At 57.8% G+C, this 25,610-nt stretch overlaps 1 protein-coding gene across 1 annotated transcript in view; it reads right to left on the bottom strand.

Moving 5' to 3' along the window:
• The window catches only part of ABHD17C (abhydrolase domain containing 17C, depalmitoylase), a gene marked incomplete at its 5' end in the record, with an annotated part of 40,982 nt that extends 17,162 nt beyond the window's left edge, over window positions 1-23,820 (bottom strand). Inside the window, 3 exon segments of the mRNA XM_080808829.1 lie at window positions 23,225-23,606; window positions 23,609-23,670; window positions 23,672-23,820. Coding sequence (XP_080664955.1) covers window positions 23,225-23,606; window positions 23,609-23,670; window positions 23,672-23,820 — 593 coding nt within the window.
• Between the last annotated feature and the right edge of the window lie 1,790 nt (window positions 23,821-25,610).

The following is a 25,610-nucleotide window of genomic DNA, read 5'->3' as shown; positions in this document are numbered from 1 at the left end:
ATCTGCCAACCTGCTCTGAGTTTTCCTTCTCTCGTGTGCACCGTGGGCTCCTGTCCCCCGAGGCCAGTGTGTAGCTCTCGGTATCGTTATCTGCCACCCCTTTTAATGCAGAGGTGAAGTGAGCCGGTCCAGGCCCTGGCCTGAGCATTTCAGATGTAGTAAATGGCACTTTCAAAGTGAAGATTTGGGGTGCCTGGGGGGTTCAGTCAGTTGAGCGTCTGCCTTCAGCTCAGGCCATGATCCCAGGATCCTGGGATTGAGCCCCGCATCGGGCTCCCTGCTCGGCGGGCAGCCTGCTTCTCCCTCTGCCTCTGCCCCTCCCCCTGCTCGTGCTCCCTCTCTCTCTCTCTCAAGTAAATAAATAGAATTTTTTTATTAAAAAAAAAATTCTGCTTAATGGGAAGAGTGTCTGTGGAGGACCATGGGACGTTCTGGAGAAGGATGGGGGCACAACACTGAGGGCATCAGTGTCCCAGAAAGGCACAGTTAAATATGGCTGAAAGGGTAAACTTCGTTCAGGTATATTTTATCACAGTGAAAGGAAGGGGGGGGGGAGGGAACACTCTTCTTAAATCTGACTTGTACTAATTATCCCATTTGTTTGTTTGTTTGTTTACTTAAAGTGGGCTCTGCACTCAGCGTGGAACCTAGCACAGGATTTGAACTTGCAGAGATCAAGACCTGAACTAAGATCAACTGTCCGATGCCTAACTGAACGCGCCTCCTGGACGCCCCGAGATTACTCCCCTTGGGCAGAGTACGAAGGAACGTTCCAGCGCTCCTGGAATTCTAAGTGAGACTTTTGCTACAGGAGTAGAAACAATAAGTAGAAAATAAAACAGTAACAAAGAGTAAAATGTGGGTTTTTCTCTTTTTTTTTAATTGTAAAATCTCCAAAGGCCAAAGGCTGTGAGGTTTCTAGTAACAGAGAAACACGATCCCAAAGACGGGCGTCTCACCGCTACCGTGTCCTTTGACAAATCGAGCAGACGGCCCTGCCCTCGCTCTTTCTCACCCAGGAGGTGTGAGCCTCGGTGGGGTTCGGGGACGATGACGAAGCTGGAACCCACGGGACGACGCTAAGGGAATTCTGACCTCCCTGTCCCGAAGACTCCGTGATCCTTCCCACAAACTCCCCATCTTGCCTGGATCTTTTTTTTTTTTTTTTTTTAAAGCAAAACACAAAGGAAACCACTCCTTAGCACAGCCCAGCCATTCTGCGTCCTCTTTCTCTTCTGCAGATAAAAGCCATCCCTCAGGGTCATCCCAGAAGGAAGCCTGGGCAGCACGTGGAAAGGTGAGGACGGAGGTCTTTTGTGGCACAGTCACCTGAATAAAACCATGACAGGTTTCCAGTTTCTAGGTTTGAGCAGTCAAGGGCAGATGTTAATGAGGTCATTGTCCCTCACGGTCCCCTGGCCCCAGACCGTCAAGGACAGGGGATCGGGCCGGAGCATCACCGCCACGGCACTCAGACGCCTCCCCCATGGGCAGCCCCTACTCTCTGCCCACGCCGGGCTAAACCGAGGCCTGCGGGTGGCCTCCCCATGGTGTGTGAGCTAAAATGCTATGTCGCGTATCAACACAATGACACAAAAGCTATGTCCTTGCGTATCATCAGCAGGAAGGCTTCCCTCGGCTGCTGAGAACGCTGTGGCCGGGGACACGAGTGACGGAAGAGCGCCCTGCTGGCTGCGAGCGACTCTGCGATGGGTCCCCACGCCCTCCCCGCCCAGGTCCCGTGGCTCACATGGGCACAGAGACGCAGCCGCACACAGCTGCTCTGCCCTGGAGTGAGAGCGCTGGCCTCGACCCCTCCCGTGTTTCCACCCCTGCCCTCCAGCCGGCGTCTCCGACTCTCCCTGCCGCGGTCACGGCTGTTCTCTGGCACAACGTGCAAGGCCACGAATCTCCGACCAGGGCCGTCTCGGAAACTGAGGGGTTCCACGCAGGGTGCGTGCGATGAGGTTTCCAGCAGGGACAGGTGCACACCAGGTCCCGGCTCTGACGTGAAATCGTTTTCTCACTGCAGCACCCGCCCCCCAGATGCACACGTCTGCCTCCCCCCGCCCAACGGGAACCCGGCCCGGCCACCAGGGGAGGGGAGTCCCTGCATTCTGCGGGACAGGGCCCCCGGGGCCCCCGGGCAGACGCTGGGACCAGGAGGCTAAAAGAGAGGCAAGGGAACGAATTAGAATGGCCAGACACACCTGGGGTGCCGCTAAGTCGGGGACCTGGGATCCGCTGCTGGCTGATCTCCCGTCGTTGCTCAGAGCATGAGTGATTCTGCTCCCACCCCCAGGGAGGCTCGTCTGCTCCACGGGCGTCAGGCCCTCTGTTCCCTGGTGGCCAGGGGACGTCAGCAACGCAGGCGGCCCGACGACCCCACGCCTTCCCTTATGCCCTAGGGGAGGGTCGCCCCGCTTGGCCCTGAACCCCACATTCATGCCTACAAAGGACAGAGCACCAGATCAGGTGATCAGAGAAAAGTCACAGGACATGTGAAGAGATTCTGCGAATTCTGAAAAAGCCCCGATCTTAGGAATCAGAGCAAATGAGGGCTAGGACGCATTCTTTGACCCCTGTGCAAGTGACAACAAAAACAGAAACAATTAACCAAAATAGGAGGGACAATCTCAAAATTAAAAGAGAAAAATACAGAAAAAACTTTTCCGTACACCTCTGGAATCAAGAAGTCAGAACCCCAACGACAGCCTAGGTAAAAAATAGCGACGAGACCACGGGTGTTGAAAGGCAACATAACAACAGAATCCTCACCAACACCATCGTCATCGAGACCATCAAATACCCAAATGGGTGACACCACTGAACCAGAAGGTGAGAACCAGAGCGTCGCAAATACGCAGACACCCACGGAGCAGGAATCCTTGACCTGCCACATCCACCACCGCCCTTCCTTCTCAGACACCACTGAGGGAGAAAAGACCAGAACCCTCCCTCCCGAGGGTCTGTTAATTCACAGAAACAGCAGAGAACGCTTTGTGCATACAGGAATGTGTCTGCAATGGGTTTGGGTTGGTTAGATCCCCTTCCTTCTCATGTCCCGTAGTGAACAGAATCTAGTGCCCAGGGGGCACCCACCGCTCTGAGCGAGCCCCCAGGCACGGCAGCGGCCGCAGGGGGCACACCTCCTTTGTACCTCGGTGCCGCCTCCTTCCCGTTTCGTGGCCGACTCTGGGCATTCTCCCAGAACCCAGAGGACAAACACGCAGGAGCAGGGGGTCCTATAACTAAACTAACAAGGAAACACTGTGTGGGGTGGGACTGAAAAGACCAATCATGTACGTGTCCTAAAAACAGGGAAATGAAAGGCATGTTTCTCAATTCTCCCTCCTCGAAACCCACTCAAAACAAGAAGAAAATTTTAAAATAATAATGTGATGATGAAAGTAAAAAAGAAAACACTCCAGAGAGCTTAGTGCCGGGGCGTCTGTGACCCCCCGAGAGCCACAGAGCTTGAGGGCATGGCCCCAGCAGGGCGGCCAGCCGGTGTCTGTGGGAGGCATTTTTAAACCCCACATCCGGCTCTGTTACGTGTTTCTGGCCATACTGTAGCATCTCCCTTCCTATCTTCTAGATCATTCATGACAAGACAGAAGCCAGTCAATCAGTCAAAAATCATTACACGGTACAAACCCAATTTCCAGAGTTTGGATGTCCCTGGCTCATTGATGTATTTTCTGCTTAGGACAGAAAAGAAATACATGCAATATTCAGAAATATTTCATCACGAGTTGTTAGAAGTTTGGCTGCTTCCCATCACACACCCACCAGGCTGCTCAGGAGTTATGAAGCCCAGACCCGGGGCGGGGGGAGTGGGGGGCAGGGGGCTGCCCGCGGGCCCGTCTCTCAGCAGCGCGCCGCACACGCCAACCCACGGCCTGAGCCTCGAAACTTTACCTCTAGCTCAGCGTTAGCACCCGGCTTGGGGAAAAGTTGCACGTACCCCAAAGACCGACCCAAAGGCCTAGCTGGCTGGGACAGCCTGCGGTAACCGCCGGCAAGACCCGCTTCTCGGACGCCCGCTGGAGGGGATGGTCTACAAGCCCCTGCCTGGGACCCCGGCGTGAGCCAAGGATTCATCCTGAGCCCGAGCCAGAGACGTGGCTCCTAATCACGGAGCCACACCAACGCCCAGGAAAACGAGCAGCACGAAAGACCCAAACGTGTGCCTCAGGGGGACACACACGTGCGGGCCCAGCAGTTCAGGCTTGAAGAGAAAACAAAGGCGCACTAAACACGAAAGTACCCTCACGGGTCTGAGAACAAGCACCCATAAAACGGGAACAGGATGCTCTGAAAAAGGGAAGTCGGGTAAAAATGAACTCAGGGAGGAAGAACGAAGCTCGCACAGGAAACCTAGGTTAGAGGCTAGAACACGGGGTCAAAGAGGCCTCCCGGGATGTCCAGCAAACTGGACAAAGAGACGGGGACCGGGAGACGCAGGGGTGGGGGGGGCTGCAGGTCGGGATAGCGGGGGCCACGCTGGGAGGGGGCTACGCAAGCGGCCCCTGGCCCTGAGGGAAAGCCGGGCAGGTCGGGAGCAGGGAGGGGGGTGGCGACAGCAGCGGGTGCACTAGAGACGGGGCAGGAACAGAGCTGAGATCACTTCCTGAGATCACCACACGCCAACAAAGACCAAACAGCCCCCAGCACCCCCCAACACTGGACACAGCACAAGGAAGTCAGCAGGGGTGAGTAACGGAGAAAGTGCTCCGTATTTCGGAGCAGGAAGTCAGGAGGCGCTGTCCGTGGTCCCTCCTGGGTGCTGGGCAGCCCGGCGGGAAGTAGGGCGACGGCTGCCTTCTGTCCCAGTCTCTTCTGTGTCATTTATCACTCTAGGCACCGATTACTTGAGTCCCATTGCTCAACTCCGCCAGGAAAATGTTACTCACCTCTCGGGTTGGTTTTTTTGAGTTTTCTCACCGGCACGGTGGCCTGACTTGGCGCCAACGGTGAACATCACCGTATTTTACCGAAGCGCGCTCTCCAGGAGCCCCCCGAGCCTGCTCTTTCTTCACAAAATGAGGAGGGGGCTCCAACCCTGCACGGCACCGGGCACAACTGTCTGAGGAAACAAGACGCAGGCACGACTCGGACGGATGCGTGAAACTCCTCTCTCCCCTCGCTCTGTCCTTCACAGGTCAGCCCCACCGCCCACCCGTGCCGGGTGACGTCACCACAGGGGAGCGGTGCTACGGGCCTCCGAGCCGCCCGCGGCTAATTTTTAGGAATTACACTGAAGAGCCGGGTCTAAAAATCAAGACTGAATATTAATAAGGTCAGTGGCAAGGAGATATCGACGGGCGAAGTGCGGGGCTTACGATTACAAGACGACGTTTAAAATCTTCAAAGGGGGTTTCAAAGGCAATGCCACAAGGAGCCCGAGAGCTGATCCGGCAAGGGTCCACGCGGAAAAAAAGAAAAGACCAAACCAAACTGGAGGGGAGGGTCTTAAAAGTAATCAAAAGCTTTCCGTGAGCTTGGGGTTGAGGGGGCAGCCCCAACTCTGGAACACCCTCCTTTCCCAGCCTACACCACCTCCCCGACAACCCACATGTCACAGTGCACACCCCACACAACAGTGACGCTACCAGCCGAGTGTCCTGTTGGGCCACTGGCACCGTCCGTCAGCAGGGCTTGTGAGATGAACTGGGTCTTTCACTGAAACCAGGTAGAAACTCTGCGTGGGAGCATCCTACAGTCCTCGGGAACCAAGGAGGGGGGGGTCTCCTACTCTCCTAAGTGCTCTGAAGAGAAAGGGGTCAGCTGACAAAGATTCTATGGGCAGGGGGAGGTGGAGAGGCAGGGGGAGAAGCAGGCTCCCCGCTGAGCAGGGAGCCCGACACGGGTCTGGATCCCAGGACCCTGAGATCATGACCTGAGCCGAAGGCAGAGGCTTTAACCCACTGAGCCCCCCAGGTGCCCCCAAGCAAAGATTTTAACTCCAATCTTTAAGTGCATATCTTGTCTTATTGTATCAAATGAGTGGAACATGGGAAAAACAAGTACCAAATTGATGAGAGGCACAAGCCTGGAGGTTGAGGCGAAGATGACAAGATCAGACGTACCAGAGCTTCAGAGAGTGGTTTTTGTTTTGTTTTCTCGTTTTTGCATTTTCCTCCACCAAAGGCTCACGGGCCTCTGGCTGACAGCGGGTATGTACAGTTACAAAGAAAAAAAAGAAAGCACTTCAAGAACACAAAGGAAAGGCTAGAAATAAATGTCATTTTAAAGACTGTGTGCACTTTCCTCCGTTTTCCTGGGCTGCTGTCACGGTGTGTGCACGTGTCCCCACAGGCACTCACGAGGGCATCAGTAATGCCAAGAAGAGAGGCTCCAAAGTCATCATCTGGTCCCCGCTGTGGCGATGACACATGGTCACCCCAGGGAGTCTGAGGTCACTGAGGATCACAGAGCCAGGAACACTGCTGTGACCCTCCCAGGCAGGTTAAACTCGTGTGGAGAGACGGGCCCCGGATGTGTTGTGCAACTCCAAGATCTAGAAAGACAGCGGAGTCATCCGCTTGCGTCCCGGCGGAGGGGCCTCATCGTTCTGATGGCCTCGGCTGGGATCGTGGCCCGTGAAGAACCCAGATGAAAATGCACAGGAGGGGAAGTCCTGGGTTCTTTTTCTAGGGATGTGATTTGCACATGCAAGCAGAATGTCTCGATGGACCAAAGGGGGGAAAAAAAAAGACTTAAAAGACTGAAAATCATGGTATCATCAGGGAATCGTTTTCTGTTAATGAACTCTCAATAAATAAAATCTCCCATTGCACGTGATCTCATCCTTCAGAAAGGCATGCGTATACAGCGGCAAGCCGTAGTCGCTGCCGAGTTGAGACCGAGGGAGAGACGGGCCCTCGCACTGCCCCACGGTCAAGCCACGTGTGAAGTGCCCACGGTACCCGCCAGGCCTGTCTTCGAAATGTCGCTAACACAGACTGCGTTCAGAGAGGAGGGCCGGGCTCGCAAAGGGTCCAGACGCTTATGCAAAGCACGGTCAGAAGTAGGGATGGTTTGTCTGTAAAGAAAACGGTGATTAGGCACGAGAAGAATCTAATTCAGCCAACAGTTTTGGAGGCTTTCTAGCCGGCATCACACCCTGCAGGAAATCCAGATGTGAACACGACGCCACCTTCGCCCGCGGGAGTCTACCTGGTCGTGGTTCCCGGGACCGATGGATGCCACCGGGACAGCGACCAAGAAGAGGGAAAAGGGAAAGAGCTGAGCTTCACAACGGAAAATTGTTCTTCTTAGAAAGATTCAACGGCCGGGATCTGGATAGGAGCGTAGTTATCCACTCAGACAACACTTGAGACGGAACGGCGGTCAGTACCCGGGAATCGGCGGCAACGATGAAGCCAGCACTCAGGCGGTTGGCGACCTGGGGCTGGAGGGGGTTGGCGGGAGCTGGGGCAAGACACGACCGGCCCTAGCAATACTGGACCTCTTACAAACGTCCGGAGACACTGCCGTCCTCGTGTTTCTCATTTCACAATGGATGAGTGAGTGTGCCTGCACTGGGGACCCGTGGACTCCCCCAGTCCTCGGGTCCCTTCTCCGGACCACCTGAGTGCACACTTCACTGGCTTCCCCGGCAAGGGAAGCGCGAGAGCCCGAAGTCCACTGATGGGCACAGCCCAGCTGACTACAGAAATGACCGTCCCCCTAACGTCTCTGGCTGTAGCGCAAGGAGACTCAGCTTCCCGTGGGAGGGAGCGGAGATGCCTTACCCCAGGATCCATTCTCCCAAGACACCAGCAGATGCTCCCAACCTCACTCTCATATCGCCTGAGTCTTCTGACCGGAGGCTTACCGAGACCCCCGCACTTCCCAGCCTGGTAAGAGCCCACGAGGAGGGTGTTCCCAAGGGCTCGTCTTACTTGTCTTACTTGCTGCCTCGTGGTCGCTGAGACCAAAGCACGACAAGAGCCTCGTCGGGGATTAGGAGAGAAAGCCCTTCCTGAGAAGCGCCAAGCCCTCGGTCCTAGAGCAGCGGATCAGGATAACCGTCCTACACCCTCGGAGCAGGCTGGAGGCCAGGAAGCCCCCTGCCAGGATCAGTCCGGCTCCTGGAGGCTAAGAACGCCTTTCCTGGGTTATCAGTCGAGCTAAAGCACTTTGCGGAGGCTCCGTAAACACGTCAGACGGATTTGTAAGGATTTTCCACTCCCCATCACAAGGGAAAAGTGGTCCAAGTTTAAACGCTCATGAGTAAGACTGTTCCATGTTATGAAAATAGGTCATTGTGGCTCTTTAAAACCAATTTCAGGAATGACAATAAACAGAGGAATGAGAAATAAAACTCAACTGCACTAAAAAAATAAGAGAGTCAAATACGGGAAGACCGTGCTGCTGGATCACCTAAACATGCTGCCTCGTTTACAGACGGACAAAATCACCCCAGAGCAAACCATGAGAGTAACTACTAACGGCAACAAATGAAGAGAGGCAGCCCTGGAAAAACGTGTAATAATCAAAAGAAAGACATTGGAGCCTCCCACTCAGCTGCCGAACAGCCCCACGGGCTACGGGAAACCAGTCCCTCTCCCTAAACCTCCTTCTACTAATGTGCAGAGCGACAATGACAGTATCTGTCCCATGTTTCTCCCCAAACTACTCTTAGGGACAGAGAGGGTGCCCTGAGCCACGGCACCGTGTACAAAGGCAGCGGGTTGCCAGGTCTCAAATCTTCAAACACCATCTATGATTGGCTTCTGCATTTCTTCCCATTTCTCTGCAGTCTTTTTTTTTTAATTCATTTGGTTAGACTGACTGACACACAAGCACCCCGCAGACATGTGCTCATCCATTGTTCATAACAAACACTACCACATACACGACCAGCATTTTCCCCTTTTACTGGAGAAAAAACTGAGGCCCAGAGGAACCCACAGAGGCAGGAGTGGACCCGGGGGCAGTCTGGCCACTTTGTCCTTGCCCCTGCCCTCTGCACCCCCCGCCCATCGGAAGTTCCAGAGGTCAGCAAACCACACCGGCCCCTCAGCATCTCCCCCTTATCAGAATCCACAACGGGAAAGGCAGAGCAGGCGCAACCACCCACCTCACTAGGAAAGAATCATTTCTTTTCCTTTCAACTGATTTCCAAAGGTTTAGGAGACTTTTTTTTTTTTTTTTTGGTCTTCACAATGCTGTTAGACAAAAGTACAGAATTCCACGGGGAGGGGAGCCTCTCTCAGGGTATTCAAAGTCACCTTTTAAATGCAAATTGAAGGGGTGTTTTGTACTGTAAAAGATCTAGTAACAATGAAAGCTTGTACCCAGCATCTGGCCCAGCACCTGAGATCTACCAGGCACTCGAATTGCTGAAGGGTTGGAAATTCTAAAAATTTAAATTTCTCATCGTGCTCAGATCCTGTGGTTCTAAGAAAAGAAATCCAAAAATTATTAAGTACAACAATATCAATCTAGACTTCCACCATGTGACCTCCTTCTCAAAAAGAAGAGCATGTGTTTCTGATACGTATATAGACACACACGAATCTTAAGAACAATTTAAAATAAAAGACATTGAGGGGGGCTTGGGTGGCTCCGTGGGTTAAGCCTCTGCTTTCGGCTCAGGTCATGATCCCAGGGTCCTGGGATCGAACCCCCGCATCGGGCTCTCTGCTCCACGGGGAGCCTACTTCTCCCCCTCTCTCTGCCTGCCTCTCTGCCTACTTGTGATCTCTCTGTCAAATAAATTAATAAAATCTTTTTAAAAAATAAAATAAAATAAAAATAAAAGACATTGAAAGCAATGAATCATGAACAGAAACTCGAGTTCTGGTGTCTTCTCTCGGCGCCCAGAGAACAGTCTTGAGCACCTGCCGAGATGCTCAGCTCCTGTCACCCCAGGCGCCACGGATGGAGAGAACATCATCTGATTTTGGAACCCCAGGGTCAGGCTGCCTGGGTCCAAGCCCCTGCTCACCTCTTAACTCTGTGTGGCCCTGGGCAAGTCATCTCTCCTGGTCCTCGGTCTCCCAGTTTCTAAGATGGAGGTGACAAGAGACCCTGCCTTGCAGGCGTGATGATCAGAATTACGTCCCACGGGAAATGTGCTTGGCACAGAGGAGACGTCCAGTGAGTGACGCGGCCAAGCCCAAACTGACACCCACAGCAAACCTCCTGTTTGTGAACAGAGAAAACGGGGCTCAAACACAGTGCATGACTCCCCCGGCCACACGGCCATGTGTGTCAGTGCCCGATGAGCAGTCCCACCTCCCAGCTCCAGACCAGTGATCTTTCTCTCTTTTTATCATTCTAGATAACTGTGACACACCCCCGGAGCTCCTGCCCCTCCCTCCTTCCTAGCCTTCCCTCCAGCCAGCCAGCCAGCCGTCCAGCCGTCCATCTATCTTTACAACAGCGATGTTGAAAACAATGGCCAAGACTCCAGTGCCTTTCCTTTGAATACCTTTTGGTATGAAATTTACTTAATGTCTCCCTTAGATCTATTCTCATCCTGCAATCCATACTCCAAAGACAGCAGACACGTAGCGCAGCGCACCCAGGAAAGCCCGGGTCTGCAGCTGGCTCCCCGCCATGCCCGAGTGCCGATGCACGCGGCAAGAGACGGCCAGGAAACCGGACAGCTGGGATAGGATCTGTGCACTTCCACGGTGCAAATTTTTCTTACGATGAAAGAGACCAAGAGGAGAGTAACGATGGAGTGGGGGAGGGGACGGCTGCCTCAAGTGTGGCAGAATGCTGGAAGCCCTCGAAGGAGGGTGATGAGGGCATAGGGTTCACTTCAGTATTTTATTTATCTGGTACATAACAATAAAATTTAAAAAAATACGCATTACAGCAAAGGAAAAAACAGAGCTGGTGTGTCGGTCTCAAGGTCCTGAGGCAGTGAAGGTCACGTACAGGAAGCCCGTGGAACTCCAGGTGCCCTGTTCCTCCAACTCTGCATTCTCGCCGTTATCAGCTGACAGGGAACACACAAATTCCCCTTAGAACAACCACCGGGTCTTACGAAAACCCGTCAGAAAGCAGTGGCCCGCAGTGTGCGCGTGGGGACAGCAAGGCCACGCGCAGCAGGTGAACGCGCCCGCACGCCCGCCCAGAACCGGCCAGGACAGACGGGCTCCGTCTCCTCTCCGCCCTCCCGTCACCCTGCCTGGACCAGTCCCACCGTCAGGTGTCGCTCAGGAAATCAGCTTCGTCCCGCAGAAGGCAGGCCGGGGCGTCTGGATGGAGGGCTGCGGCAGCATCTCAGGTCCCCCCCGACCCCGGGGCCGGGTTACGCACTCACTCTCAGCACAGCAGAGAGACCTCCCCTCCCCAGACCGCCGGCAGCTGGGATGCCCATGGCTACCTGAGGCCTCCATTCCCGGGATCACAGGAGATGAGCGCCCTGAGTCTCGAAGCTGAAAAGAAGGCGACCGCGGGGCCCGCAGCCCCTCCTTGTGATCTGCTCGTCCCACCAAGGGCCTTCCAAGACCGTGCAGGGCTCCGTGTGAGTCTGCGGAGAACCAGAGCGGGGCCCTGTCCTCAGGGCCAGACGCAGGCCCAACTAGCCAAAAGCTCTTACTGGCAGCGACGAGGGCGGTGGGAGCAGAGATCACGACCCGGGCTCGCTAGCAAGACGCTGCAGGGGCAACGGGCCAGCGGGCACGGGAGGGACAGTCAACAGCGTGTGCGGGTGCGGAAGGCTGGTCCGGGAAGGGCGCAGGGAGCCGAGGCGGTTCCTCCTCGTGAACACACGGCGGCCCTTCCTGCTGACCAGCACCGTCCAGACAAGAGCTGAGGACCCACGAGACCGGTCCTGAGAGACTCGGGCCCAAACCCTCCAACCGTGTTGTTACTGCGTTACCTTTGTGTTAATTACCAACAATGCGAATGCGCTACCTTTGCAGTTCGTGGTAAACGTGGAGACAAGGCGACAGGGCAAAGACCACTGAGGAAGCGGCCACGGAAGGGGCAGGTGCTACAGAGACCCCCTCCGGTCCACCTTCCGGCTCAGAGGGGAAGTCTGGGGAAAGAGGCAGGCGGGCGCCGCCACACGAAGGAGACCGTGGTCGTCACCATGCCTCGTCCCACAAAGGTCCTCAGGGTCCACTCCCACTGCCCACGTCCTGACGTGCTCATTCCCACTGAGGGTCAAGCTTTCAGAAACTAGTCTCAGGGACGCCAGGAGGCTTGCAGCACTGAAGGGACCCCAGGGAGGACAGCAGGACACAGGAGTGGACAGCACCTCTGACAGGGAACATGCCAATGCTTGGGGTAGGACAGCCGCTCCCCGGGTGTCTTGGGAGAGAAGGGGGGGCAAATTTCCAGGTACAAAGCGTGACCCGGGAGCAGCACCCAGTACCCCCTGACACCTCAGTGACATCCCCCAGGGACAGGGTTGTCACAGGGACATTGGACCCTCCCACACAGGGTGCCTACAGGGGCCTGGGGCTTCCCAGGTGCAGGCTGAACGGGGTGGGGGGTGGACAGGGGCAGGGTTCCCCCAGGCAGATGCCTGTTCCCTCAAGTTGGCTTTTGGTTTTGTGGTTTCCTTCTTGGACGGGACAATTGCAGAATGTATCCCGCCCTTGCTCTCGACGTCCAGGCTCGCACCCTGTTGCCTCCTCTGAGTGTCCCCCGGGGTGGGCATCTCAAAGGCGACAGAGACAAAGCGAGACTCCCTGCCCGCCTCCCCACTCGGGAGCCTCTCCAGCCCCCTGCCGCCTGGATGAGGACTGACTCAGGCTTCCCGCTGCTCCAGCCCAAACTCCAGGACTCATCCTAGACCCTCCCCTTCCCCACTCGACTTGGCAAATACCGGGGACCGACCTCGGAAAGAACACCCCGGACCCCAGCACCTCCCACCACCTCTGCCGCCACCGTCTCTAACCTACCACCCTGCGGCGGGGCCTCACCGGCCTTCCTCCCTGCTCCCCGGGGACCCCGGCCTTTCATTTAGCACGGACACATCACCAAGAGCCACTGAAGCCTGTGACGTCCCGTTACTTCTGTCCCCGAGGTTCCCGTTCCAAGCCGCACAAGCCCAACACAGTGGCCTGTGAGGCCAGCTAGGAGCCCCCCCACACCCGCTGACCCCGTCCAGGTTCCCACTGCCCCCACCAGGCACCTCACTGGCCCTGCTCCAGCCACACCAACATCCGGGATGCTCTGTGAACTCAGGACCTTTGTCCCCTGGCCCTTCCTGCACGGAGCCACAGGATTAGCCCCTCACTGCTTAGGCCCGATGTCATTTTCGGGACGAAGCCCACTGTCACCTTTTCAAACGGCCCTGCACACGCCCACTTTCTTATTGCCACCGGCCGACTCTCTTCGACATTCTTCTCCCGTCTCAGTAACATTGATCATATTCTCCTCAAATACTGTTTACATAATTACTGGGATGACTGTTTTTCCTAGGCATGTGCCCCCTGTGAGGGAAAGCTTCAGCCAGCGGGGATTTTGTGTGTGTTTTGTTCAGGAAGCACGTCTGGCCCATGGCAGGCCCTTAATACACTTGTTCAACAAACAGACCCAACAGGATATGAGATTGAGTCAGAAAAGGATACTTCATAATCTGAAGGCCTGGCCGGGGAGTGTTGCTGGAGACGACAGGTACGAGGTGTGGCTGCGGACGGGGGCCAGGGATGGGCACCAGGAAGGGGCACAGGGTGGTGGAGGGGAGTGTCAGCCAGGGACGGGCCGGGCAGCCAGGAAGCAGGGATGAGGAGCAGGACACCGGGGAGGTCGGCCTGGGCGGGGCGGCCGAGGAAACCGGGACCCAGGTGTGCACACTGCCGTGGCTGGCCAGACGCGCAGACGGACAGAGGAGCCCAGAGAGGAGCCTGCAGCTCCGACCCGGAGACAAGGAAGCGTGACGGGTCAGCCCGAGGCCGGACTTTGAGCTGTGGCAGGGCTGGAGCCCCAGGCCGGCGAGCCCCTGCTGAGCTTTGGGGACAGAGGCAGAGACCCGAACCCCCCCCCCCCCCCCCAGTGAGAGCACAGCCCTACCACCCTCCTCCCTCGCTTAGGACCATGGTCGTTCTGGAGTTTTCTTGATGTTTTCGTAGGAAAAACCAATGTCTTCCAATGAATCACGTCACAGCATGCTCGTTTAAAAAATGATTTCCTCCAGCCCGGTTATGTAACACAAAACACGCACAGAGTTGATTAACATGTGAATGGTTCTTTCCTTCTAGACACATATGAAAACTAAAGTCATACCCAACACCAGTTTGCACGGGTGCAACCGAGAAGAGGGCGTCTGTGAAATATCCTTGGGTTATTCATGACAATAGGGAGGAACCAAAATATTTAAGTTAAACTAGCATACACACCCCTCGTGCCGGTATTACGGACCTTTGCAGGCAAGGTAATTATACTACACGCAGTTTGGTTCTGCCCGTGACAATCACTAAAAATAGTTTTGAGAAAGTTGGAATTCTCATTGGATTCCCGGCCATAATAACAGAGGGCTGAGCCAGCAGCTAGAATTAACGTCCTGAAGCTCGCACCACGGATGTACCCTGAGGTCAGGCTCGCCTGACATTCTCCCCCCAGCCTAGCTGCCAGGATTCCATCTGAACCACCCAAAAACGTAACCCAGAGGAGGAAGCGAGTAATCAGCACCAGGATCCCTCTGCGCCCCCTTTTCATTTGAAAATTAAAGCCGTGCTCTGTTAACGAGTGATGCGGAGTTTGGGCTCCGCTCGGCGATTCAGCGGATCGCTGACAGCCAGCCGGTCACTGAGCAGTCCGCAGCTGAATGACCGAGGTTTTCTGGAAGGACGGTCTCCAGTTTCACCACGGTGCCTCGGTCCTCGAGCGCTCTGAAGGCCATCGATCGTGTGGAAGTTATCAATGAGCTCCATGACGCAGAGCCTTGAAAAGCCAACAGGACTCAGAGGCCAAGGCATCATGGGAGCATTCATACTTTAGAAGGAAGTGTGTGATTCAGGCTGACCCGAAGTAAAGGGAAGGGTGAGTATCTACTGAAGGTCGTCGCGTTAGTCAACAGCTACCAGCGCCTGTCCTGAGTGGTGGGCAGGGACTGGGTTTCACCTTCCCGTCCCCCCATCCCTGACGCGACACCCCAAGAAGTCTCCTGCCAGACCGCAGGGCCTGCGCCCACGAGCGAGGCCTGCAAAGGTCACGGAGGAGGGAGGCAGTGGGGGGCGTGGGATTACAGGTAGTTTCCTCTCCTTTTAAGTTCTCCTCTGGGCACATAAACACCTTGGCAGATGAAGCATCCCCCGATTTAAAACACCAGCGCACACGGCTCCCCAGGGCGAAACTGGGAGACGCGGAAGAAAGAATCCAGACGGCCTCTGCGCGGCAGCGGCACACACAGCCTCCTCCCCGTCCGCGGCACCCAGGTCCTGGCACTCAGCCGCGGTCGGGACCAGGGATCCTCCTTCCAACACATCATCGGGTCACCAGCAGCCCGACACCACGTCCCTGAGCCTCCGTCACCCCCTCACGCCGTCTCATCACGTCAGGAGGGTGAGCGCGGCACAGCACGGCGGTTTGAGCGGGAGAACACGTCCGCGGCACCTTCATCACTGCGTACCGCTTGGACGGTCCCACTGTATTATGCGTCCTTGTTGCCCCCTCCCTTGGGGTCTCATTTACACACTGATCACAGGTACGTGTCCCCAAGCAAGCCCAGCAACGCAGGTTTGGTGCGATGTCTTAGAACAAACCTCCCACGGATAAAGGGGGGCGGGGGGGACGCCTGCACAACCGAGTCCTCTCTGCTGTTCTCCGCGCCCACACCCACCGGGCCAGGCCGGCCCCGCGTGCTGCTCGCATCCTCGGAGAGCGGGGAAGGACGCGGGATCTCTAACAGTCTTTCCGATCTAAGTGCCTGGCCCTCGCGCGAGCTGAACACGTGCTGATGGCAGCTGGAATAATGTTAGTCACGATTGTGAACAAATAGCCCCCTTGCGGTGCTCCTGCCGCGTCGGGGGTGCTGGGCTCACGCACCTCACATGGGGGCCGCCCCCACGAGCAGAACGGTCATGACCGGACCTGAGGTCCACGCAGGTTAGGAGGCCTGCCCGAGGCCCAGCCGCTAAAAGCAACTCAGGCAGGATCTCAGGTCAGCTTGACTCCCAAACCCCTGCCCTTCGCCACGGAAGCGCCAGAGGAAAGCTCAGACTCGCAGGAACACTCCTCGCCAGGTCGCCCTTGAGACAACCTTGCTATGTTGCTCTGACAGAAGGGCCAGGAATCAGTTCGGCTGTAAATCAGCCAAATGAAGAGAGAGCTCACCGAGTCGTCTCGAGCTGGAGACCTCTGGCTGGAGCGGTGCAGACGCCACCCAGGCACACTTGCACCCGAGTCCCCTGCTGCCCCCACCCAGCCTGCCCACAGCCAGGTCCACGGCCCCGGCCACCGGCTACCAGCTGCCAGCCATCCCAGGGGGTGGCTGTGGGCTGCAGGGAAGGAGAGGTAAGGGCCAGGGAAGGGGAGGCCTGTCTCCCCATGGCCAGTCGCCACAGGAGCCCACACAGGTGGTCACAGAAAGACAGCGGCGTCGCTGCCCTACTGACCTGCTTCAAGGAACCAACTGTGGGCTGTTCGGCAAAGCCTATGCCCTTCAGTCAGAGCGAGGCTCGTCGAGGCCGGAGCTCCGTGGACAAGCCTCAGCACCCCTGCAGCCAGAGCCCCCACCAGCGCCAGGGGACTGGACGCACCAGGGCCCAGCCCCTCCCCCAGGATGTGCCTCGTGCAAGGGGACATGAGGGACTGGAAGGAGTGCCGGAATCGGGACAAATTTCCCTCGCTGCAAAGGTTCTGTGCTCATCTAACGTCTGTTAATTCAATCTCTGAGGCACCCAGATGGCTGTCAGGAGAGTGTCTGCCTTCAACTCAGGTCATCTTGGGGTCCTGGGATCAAGCCCCGCATCGGGCTCCCTGTTTGGCAGGAAGCCTGCTTCTCCCTCTCCCCCTGCTTATGCTCCCTCTCTCACTGTGTCTCTCTAATAAATAAGTAAAATCTTTAAAAAAAAAATTCAATCTCTTAGACAAATTAGGAAGCCTATTATTTAAAGCAATCCTGGAAAAAAAAAAAAGCCATTCGGATCGCCAGCTAATGATCTCCTAAGTGTCTCTGCGCTGAGAGTTTGGGTCCCTGCGAGCAAGGCCTCCTCAAGCGGAGATTCATCATCTCACCACGAGCTGAAGCAAAATACCATGGGGAAGGCAGGTGTGTGGACGCCAGGCCCCAGGGACTCCCATGGGGTCCCCGGACAGGGTAGAGGAACAGAGGAGCCAACGGGGCAGGAGAGGAGAGAGCGCGCTGTCAGTCCCCTCGGGGGATATCCTTGAAGTGACTTCTCCAGAAAGCAAAAAGGGAGAAAAGGCCACTTCCACGGGCGGGTCGGGCCCCAAGCCCAGGGCTCCACACCCAGCCTCCAAGGGCCCCTGAACAAACACGGATGCGTCTGGAAGGCACGCTCACCCCTCCACACAGAAGCGCACACGAGTCCGTCCGGTGGGTCACCCTTGGAACAGAAGCGTGGAGAAGGGGCCATGAGCGCGGAGAAGGAGCCATGAGCGCGGAGAAGGGGCCATGAGCGCGGAGAAGGGGCCATGAGCCATGGACCCAGAAGCTCAGAGTCTGCGGGGCTGGAGAGGACCGCTGGGCCACAGGGACACCCCCCAACGGCCGGGCTCAGCACATGCGCTCCGAGGGTCAGGGGGGCGCCGGAGAGACACTGTGCAGACCCCCAAAACACATGCGCCCATGTCGGCTTCAGCGAGTCGACTCCGAGAGCTGCAGTCTCCCAAGTGGGATATTCCCGCACCGGCCGCCTTCAATTCCAAGCCAACACGCTGTTCCCTTCCTGGAAACGGCGCCGTGCCTGGCCCTTGTGTCAACCACTCTCCCTACCACATTCCGTTCCCTTCATCCCCCGGCCGTCAGACCCAGGTAGAAATCCTAAGTGGCCTTCCCTTAACGGCACCCTCTGAGAACACAGGGAGCAGACAAGTCAGGTCTGTAACTTCGCCTTCCCAGGGAACGGAGCTGCATCGCTCCCCCAGGAGAAACCCACCCTGACAGTCAGAACGCCATTCACTGGCAACAGACGGGGCCCACCCGAGAACACCTGCCACGGCCTTCCTGGGACTTACAAGTCGTCCAGTTACGGGTCCTACAAATCACAGACACAGAACTTATAAAACAGCAGCACAGGGTTACGTTTTCGGAACGTTTTTAGAAGCTCTCTCTCTCCTCTCCACCATCGCCGTGGTGTGGGCAGACCCTCACCACGTCTTTTCACAAGACCTCCAAGATCGGGAGATTCCTGGCCAGGAAACCAAAGCGGGACCGCCCCATTGCCCAGGGGACGCGGATGAGAACCGGTACTTGAATCGCATACACCTCCGAGGAGGTGGGCGAGAAGCACTGAGCCAGGTCCATACGGGACCGCACAGGAGCCGGCACACATATTTGCACACTCACTAGAGCCCCACAAGGGCCCCAGGTTCCCATCCCATCATTCTGCAACATCCCTACTCCGCTCCCCGAACAACCCCTACACAATGGACAGGTTTCAGTGGGGGAAATGGTTTTTCTCTGTTACCGTGCCTCCGCACTGGTGGGTTGGTTCAGTAACACATGGCGGAGACCTTACGGCTGAAAAAAAAAAAAAGTCTCCAAAATCAAGCCCATCCCTTTCACAAACTAGAAAAAGAAGGAAGCAGGCAAGAGTTGGGGATTAGCGATGCTCCAGGGGGATGTCCCCTGGTGTCGGCCAGGAGCACGTGCCCACCGGGCTAATGGATCACGGCTGCTGGTAAAGGGAATGAATGAGTGAGCGACGTACTGTCTTCGGTAATTTGCCTGCGGCACCGAGGCACCAAAAGTCATTTTTCTTTGTCTCTGCATTTGCTTTCTCTGATTGGGTCCCTGTTTCTGTCACCGAATGCCTCGCCCTTCCAGTCTCTGCAACAAACAGAAGGTTGGGACAACGTCTGCGGACGGACGGCCCCGGCAAGCTCCGGGGATAACCGAGTCCCAGATGCCATCTCTCCTTTTCTAGATTGAAGTGTTTCTGCCAGAATGTTCGCCACCCATCTTCCACCTCGTTCTCGGGGTCGTTTGCTTGCAAATTGGCTCGATTCACACCTCGAATCCCGGGGCCCACCGCGCCATCTGCAGCTGCTCACGTCCGAGAGGACCCCCGAGGACGTGCGCAGAGGGGCTTAACCTGCCTGCTCCCACCGTAACCAACAGGCAGCTCATCCCACATGGAGCAAATTAACCATTTCCCCAGCTCGAGTTACCACACCACCTCCGGAGAAGGCTGCACTGCTTTTCAGCGTCCCCTCCACGGACATTTCCAGGAGATTCCCACCCACTCCCTCAAGGGCTCGTGTTCACGACATGTTTATAGATGCAAGGCGCATCCTAACCTTCAAGCTTTCACTGGGGCTCCGGCTCTCACTCGCAGAGAACCTCTCCTTGTTCCCACACCGGCTGTGGGGGAACTAGATATTCACGTCCCCGCCGGCAGAGTCCCATGCTGAAACCCAGCCCCCGGAGTGCCGGAATCGAGAGGTGGGGCCTCTGGCAGGTGGTCGGGTCCAGAGGGTGGAACCTTCCCGGGGTGTTAGTGCCCTTAGAAAAGCAGCCCAAGAACGCCCCGGGGTCCCTTCTGCCGCGTGCGGACGCCATGAGAAGCCAGCAGTCTGCAGCCGGGAAGAGGGTCCTCGCGCAACCCCGACCTCGCAGGGGTCCTGACCTCAGACGTCCCGCCTCTGGAACCCTGAGGAACCCATCTCTGTTGTCCGAGGACCCCCAGGCTATGGCACCTCCTTGAAGCAGCCGAGCGGACTCAGACAGCACTCACTTCTCCCAGCCCCGGCCCCTCACACCTGCTCCTATCCCACACCTTCTCTAACAGTTTTTAAAAATGCTTGAAATAATCCTCTACCGGCCGACAAGCAAAGAACACCCTTCTCGCCTTCGCGTTTGTTTACTTCCTCCCCAAAGCTCCGTTGGGACCGCTCGGCCACTTGGCCACTCCTCACCGACAGGACCTGCTCCGTTCCCAGGCACGTGGGTAGCCGGCACCCAGGGCAGCCCCCGAGCGGGGAGCGGGAAGTCCGCCCGGGGCTGCGGCAGACTGGGGTGGGGGGTGGGGGCAGATGAAAAGGACAGCAAGGGAGGGCGGCTCTTATCCGCAGCCGCAACAGAAGCTTCACTGTGCGCAGAACAAGCACATAATGGATACAAAGTGGCTGGTACCTCGGGCCGATACATTGTAGACCCTCCCCGATCCGGTCTGTGCTGGCGCCTGCAGATAGCAGAACCCTGGAGGTGCGATAAGACCCAACTCTTGTTTGTAAGAATCCGACTTAGGAAAAACTAAATTTATCTCATTTGTGGACTTCGGGGCCGTCCCTACGTGCAATTCATTAAAACAAATACTTGACGCGTACCCATTATTTCAGGGCACTGCTGGGTACGGAGAAGACACAGAGTCCCTGCCTCCAGGGAGCTTCGGTTTAGTGGGAAAGACCGTTCAAGAGTAAGACATGGTGGAAGAGTATGAAACGTGCCGGCCAAGGGGCCGGGTACCAGGTGCCGGGAGCACAGAGTGTCCGAATCTGCAGCCGGTCAGGACCGAGCGCTTCCGACGCCGAAGAAGGGCACGCGCCAGAGGCTGGAGGTGAAGGTGAGGAGGGAGGCGGGATGCAGGCTGAGTACAGAGACAGAGAGCGCGCAGGACGAGGCAGACTCTGCCATCGGGACCGTGAGCCATGCGGTGACCCAGGAGGTCGGAAGAGAGATCCCCAAAGAAGACACGGAGGGAAGGAGGTGGAAAAGGGGGTCAGGCCCAGCCACGTCATGGGTACCTGCGGTGGATGACTCTGCCTTGGCAAGGACCTGAGCAAAGCTGTAAACGGGCAAAGAACAGGGCACCTTCCACACAAGGCGAAGGCAGGAGAGCCAGAGAGAATACGAGTCTGCTGAAAAGGAAGGCAGTGAGGGGACGGCCCGGCTTCGGAATCGGGGGACTCCCGTGTCACTAGAGGAACTAACAGACATAATGCACCTCCTGGGAGGTCTGACACACAGGACTCCGTGGTGCAGTGGGCGGTGTGGAACCCGCGGCCTGGAGACCTGCCGCCGGCCCACCGTGAGAGAGCCTTCCCCGGGCCTCGGGCAGACAAGGCGGGCGCCCAAGAGCGGAGTTCTGAAGCTAGGAGATACATTCCGTGGCCAGCAATCTGCATTTTTCTTGTTCTTTTTAAAAAATATTGAATAGACTATATTATGCCATGCACATTGCCCATGGAAAAAACAGTGGTTTGTGAAACATGTGCTTTGGCCACAGACATGTGCAGAGGGACGGGGCGTATACGTGTGTGCCTGATCGACGCATGACCTGTATGTGTGACCGTGAGGTCACCTTCCAGATCGCTGAAAAGCACAGGGCAAGACAATCTGTAAGTTTCTTCAAGTTCTAAGATGCTCATGGTAGCCTTTAAATTCTACCCCGCTTTACAGAGGCGTGAGTCCATCCAGATATGAATTCTGCTGTAAAATTAAATAAATGGTAGGCACCATTCAGATCTATCATCAGATGTGCCAAAATTGAATCGAACTGTTGATCCAGAGACAATACCCTTAAACTAAGTATGACAAGAGTCTCCAGGAAATGACGACACCGTGCCTACTCTGAGCACAGCTGCACCTGGACATCCAGGCCAAAGGGCCAGTCTCCTGTCTGACAGGCTTTCGTTCTCAGGTAGTTACACACACACAGGAACAATGGTCTACAGAAATTCTCACATCTTGGAACTCAAAGTAGGATTTTGATGGTTCATTTTTAAAAAGATTTAATGCCAACCCTTATTCTTAACACCTTTATGAACAGTAGACTGCGGCAATGTACTGATCGTGTAGGACACAGAGTTTTGAAACCCTTTACTGGAACAGGCAGCCTTCGACGGCTTGTGGCTCCTGACTCAGTAGATCTGTACATGATACGTCCTCATCTGCCCAAACCCCTTTCGAGAAAGCATCCTCCCAATGAACTCCTTCAGGATTCCAAGAGAACACAGACAACAATATATATTAAATCCCAAACGCCGTCCTGGGGGACGAGGCATTTTCCCCAAAACACAAAGGGTAGTTTGGGAGCATTCACATTGGCGATCCGCATAAGCCAAGCAAACACATTTTGGGCAAAACCACATAAGTGCCCATTGCCAGAATCGTGCCAACTGCCCTTAACCTGAGGACTCTTTTAATGGGAGAGATCAGACGGCGTTATAGACGTGATCGCAGGTCTTTTCCCCATCACTGCTCTGGGGTAGGTGGGGGGAAGTCACAAATACCCACAGGGAGCACAAACAGGTGGCGTGACCTGCACACTTGCCAGGCGTGTTCCTAAGATGAGAAGAAAACTCCAGTTTTCTGACCCAGGAACCAGGTCGGCCATTTGGGCCTCGAACACCAAGGCCCTCCCTCCACAAACACTTTCCAGTCCTGTGAATGTTAATTCAAGGTCAAGCGAGTCGCCAGACCCTACCAGGTAAGATTCAAACTCATCCTGGGCTCGTTCCTGAGGCTCTGTGGGAGGTGCAGGGGACAGCCACCAGCTAGCTTCCTGTCCACACAGTGCCGGCTACTCTGCCCCTCCCCCCCCCAAGACAAACTCCACACCAGGCGCCCCTCCAGCTGCCTCCGGGGCTGCCCACCCACGGCCCCTAGGAGCCCTTTACAAGGGGGGTTGGAAAGGTCTGTCCTCTTGCCCCGGATTATACACGAGAGGAGCCCGAGGTCGAGAGGCTCCTGTGCCTGCCCAAGGTCACTTCAGTCGGAGGCCCGTGAGGCTCTGGCCGCGGCTCACATAAACTCAGCGCGAACCAAGTTGCTTCTCTGCCCGACACTTGAGCCGCCCCCACGCCTCCGCGGGCGGGGACCAGAGCCACAAAAGACCCAGCCGGTGGGCCGGGGGCCCCCAGGCCTGCCTGAACAGGCAAATCCCCCCGAGTCTGAGCTCCCCAGGAACCTGCGGGCTGGTGGGATTTGGGGAGGGGGTGGGAGAAGGCCAGGGATGGAGGAGAAGAGCGAATCCACGGGGCCCGGGGCTTGGGGGGGGGTCCCACTCCGCCGGCGCACAGCCCTGGAGAGGAAGGACACCCCTCCCCGCGGGCCGCCCCCCAGGGGACCCCTGCCCGCCTCCCCTCCCCCCCCGGCGACCCCCGCCGGGCTCACCGCGTGCGCAGCGCCTGCCAGGCGGCGTCGATGTCGGCGTACAGGTTCTTCTCGGAGGGCTTGCCCGAGCTGACGCCGTAGCCCGAGTAGTCGTAGGAGAAGATGTTGCAGTTGATGCGCGAGCCGAGGCCGATGTAGAAGCTGCACATCTGGCCCAGGTCCACCGCGTTGCCGTGCGAGAAGAGCAGCGTGTAGCGGCTGGAGGGCGCGCAGCGCACGAACATGCAGCCGAGCCGGTTGTCGCGGGCGGTGCGCGAGAAGAAGACCTCGACGGCGTCCAGCTCGCGCTGCGAGTACTGCCAGTCCGCGCGCTCGCTCAGGTGCAGGCTGCACGCGCCGGGCCCCGCGCCCGCGCCCTCCTCGGGCTGCTGCGGCGCCGGCTGGGCCGCGGCGGGGGCGGGGGCGGCGGCGGCGGCGGCGGCGGCGGGGGCCGGGGCGCCGGGGCCGCGCTGCTCGGGCGCCAGCACCGTGTAGGTGGGCTCGGGCGGCAGGAAGGCCAGCTTGGCGGCGATGCGGCTCGGGCAGGGCGGGCAGCAGAAGAGCCAGCACAGCTCGCCCAGCGAGAAGCCGTTCATCCTGGGGCCTGGCTCGGGCATCGGGGCGGCCGGGCAGCGCCGCCGGAGGCCGGGCGGGCGCGGGCGAGGACGCGGGCGGGCGAGCGCGGAGGGCGGCGGCGGCCCGCCCGGCCGGCGGCGGGAGGCGGGAGGCGGGGCGGGGCGGCCGGGAGGCGGGGCCGGGGCCCGGCGGGCGCGGCGCTCGGAGCCGGGGCGGGTCAGCGGCGGCCCCGCGGCCGGGGCGAGGCGCGGGCGGCCGGGGCCCGCGCGCGGCACACAAAGCCGGCGGCCGCCATGGCTCCAGCGCGCCGCCCCCGCCCCCGCGCGCCCGCCGCCGCCGCCACTTCCGGGTTACCGCGCGCCGGCGCCCCCGCGGGGACTCGGCGCGGGGCCGGGCACCTGGGCGGGGCTCCCCGCCGCCCCCTCCCTCCGCGGGCGCGGGCACCTGCCGGGCCGGGGGAGCGCGCGCCCGCTCCCGGGACGCGCAAGGCCCCGGGGGAGCCGCGTGTGCCCGGGACGCCCCTGCCCCCGGGTCCGCACCCCGGCAGCTGGGCCGACCCCACGAGGGAGCGTGGAGGGGACGCGGGCACCTGCCGGGCCGGGGGAGCGCGCGCCCGTCCCCGGGACGCGCAAGGCCCGGGAGGAGCCGCGTGTGCCCGGGACGCCCCTGCTCCCGGGTCCGCACCCCGGCAGCTGGGCCGACCCCACGAGGGAGCGTGGAGGGGACGCGGGCACCTGCTCGGCCGGGGGAGCGCGCGCCCGTCCCCGGGACGCGCAAGGCCCCGGGGGAGCCGCGTGTCCCCGGGACGCCCCTGCTCCCGGGTCTGCACACCGGCATCTGAGACGCAAAGGCCCCAGAAGAGCCGCATGTCCCCAGGACGCCGCTGCCTCCTTCCGGGTCTGTACGGGGGCAGCTGGGCCGATCCCCGGAAGGGACGGTGCAAGGGCCGAGCGCATCCTCCCGCATCGCTCCTCTCTCCCTTCTCCAAACCCAAGTTCGGTCGCGGATGGGGTTTTTGGGGATCGGGGGAAGATCACATTAACGCGTGGAGGAGCGCGGACACACACCTGAAATACTCGGCTTTGGGGGTCTGAGCTTTCTGAACCGGCCCTTCCTCACGTGTCAGCACCGTCGGGTGCCGCTGCTTGAGGAACGGAACAGTCCGCGCGGGGGGTCCCCGTTACAGGAGGCCGTTTCTGCACATGGAGCAACCATGTTACCTTCCTCGGGGCGTGATGGGGCCTTTCGGGTGTCCCTGTGTCTTAAGGAGTCAGACAGGGTCGCTCCTCCCCGTGTACGGTGCGAGGCTGTCCTCTCTGGTCCCGCGTGCGGCTGACTTTCTAGTGTCCAACACAGGGCTAGTTTCTCTAGACTTGTCTTGGGTCCGAGACTTTTAAGTGGTCTCCATCATGAAAGATTTGTTATAATGACTTAAATCCACTGTAATCCTGGCATTCACCTTTAAGTGACTTTTTTTTCCCAAGTATAACTCCCAGTGTCTGAAACCGAGCATATTCTGGTGCCCATGTCCCCGAGATTTCTATGTTTCCTTTTTGCCCCCTGATTTGGCGCTGAACTCCCTTTCAGGAATTGACAGGAGATCCCCTTCCCGCGCTGCCCAAAGGACGGGGAGAGACGAGGCAGCTGGCAGCATTGCCAGGCTGGGCCGGTTGTTCTAACTAACAGACGTCCCGAGAATGTTAACTTTTGCTGCGGCTTTTAAAGGAGGGGTGTTTCTGAGCACCCTCGTCTAGACGGATTTGCTCTTCAGATCGCAATAACCTCAGGACCTGGCTTTAAGAGATCATTTCTTCACCGAAACAATCTAGGT

The sequence above is a fragment of the Martes martes genome (genome assembly GCF_963455335.1).
Source record: "Martes martes genome assembly, chromosome: 7".
In the NCBI taxonomy this organism is placed as follows: Eukaryota; Metazoa; Chordata; class Mammalia; order Carnivora; family Mustelidae; genus Martes; species Martes martes.
This window is presented reverse-complemented; position numbering and strand designations above follow the sequence as displayed.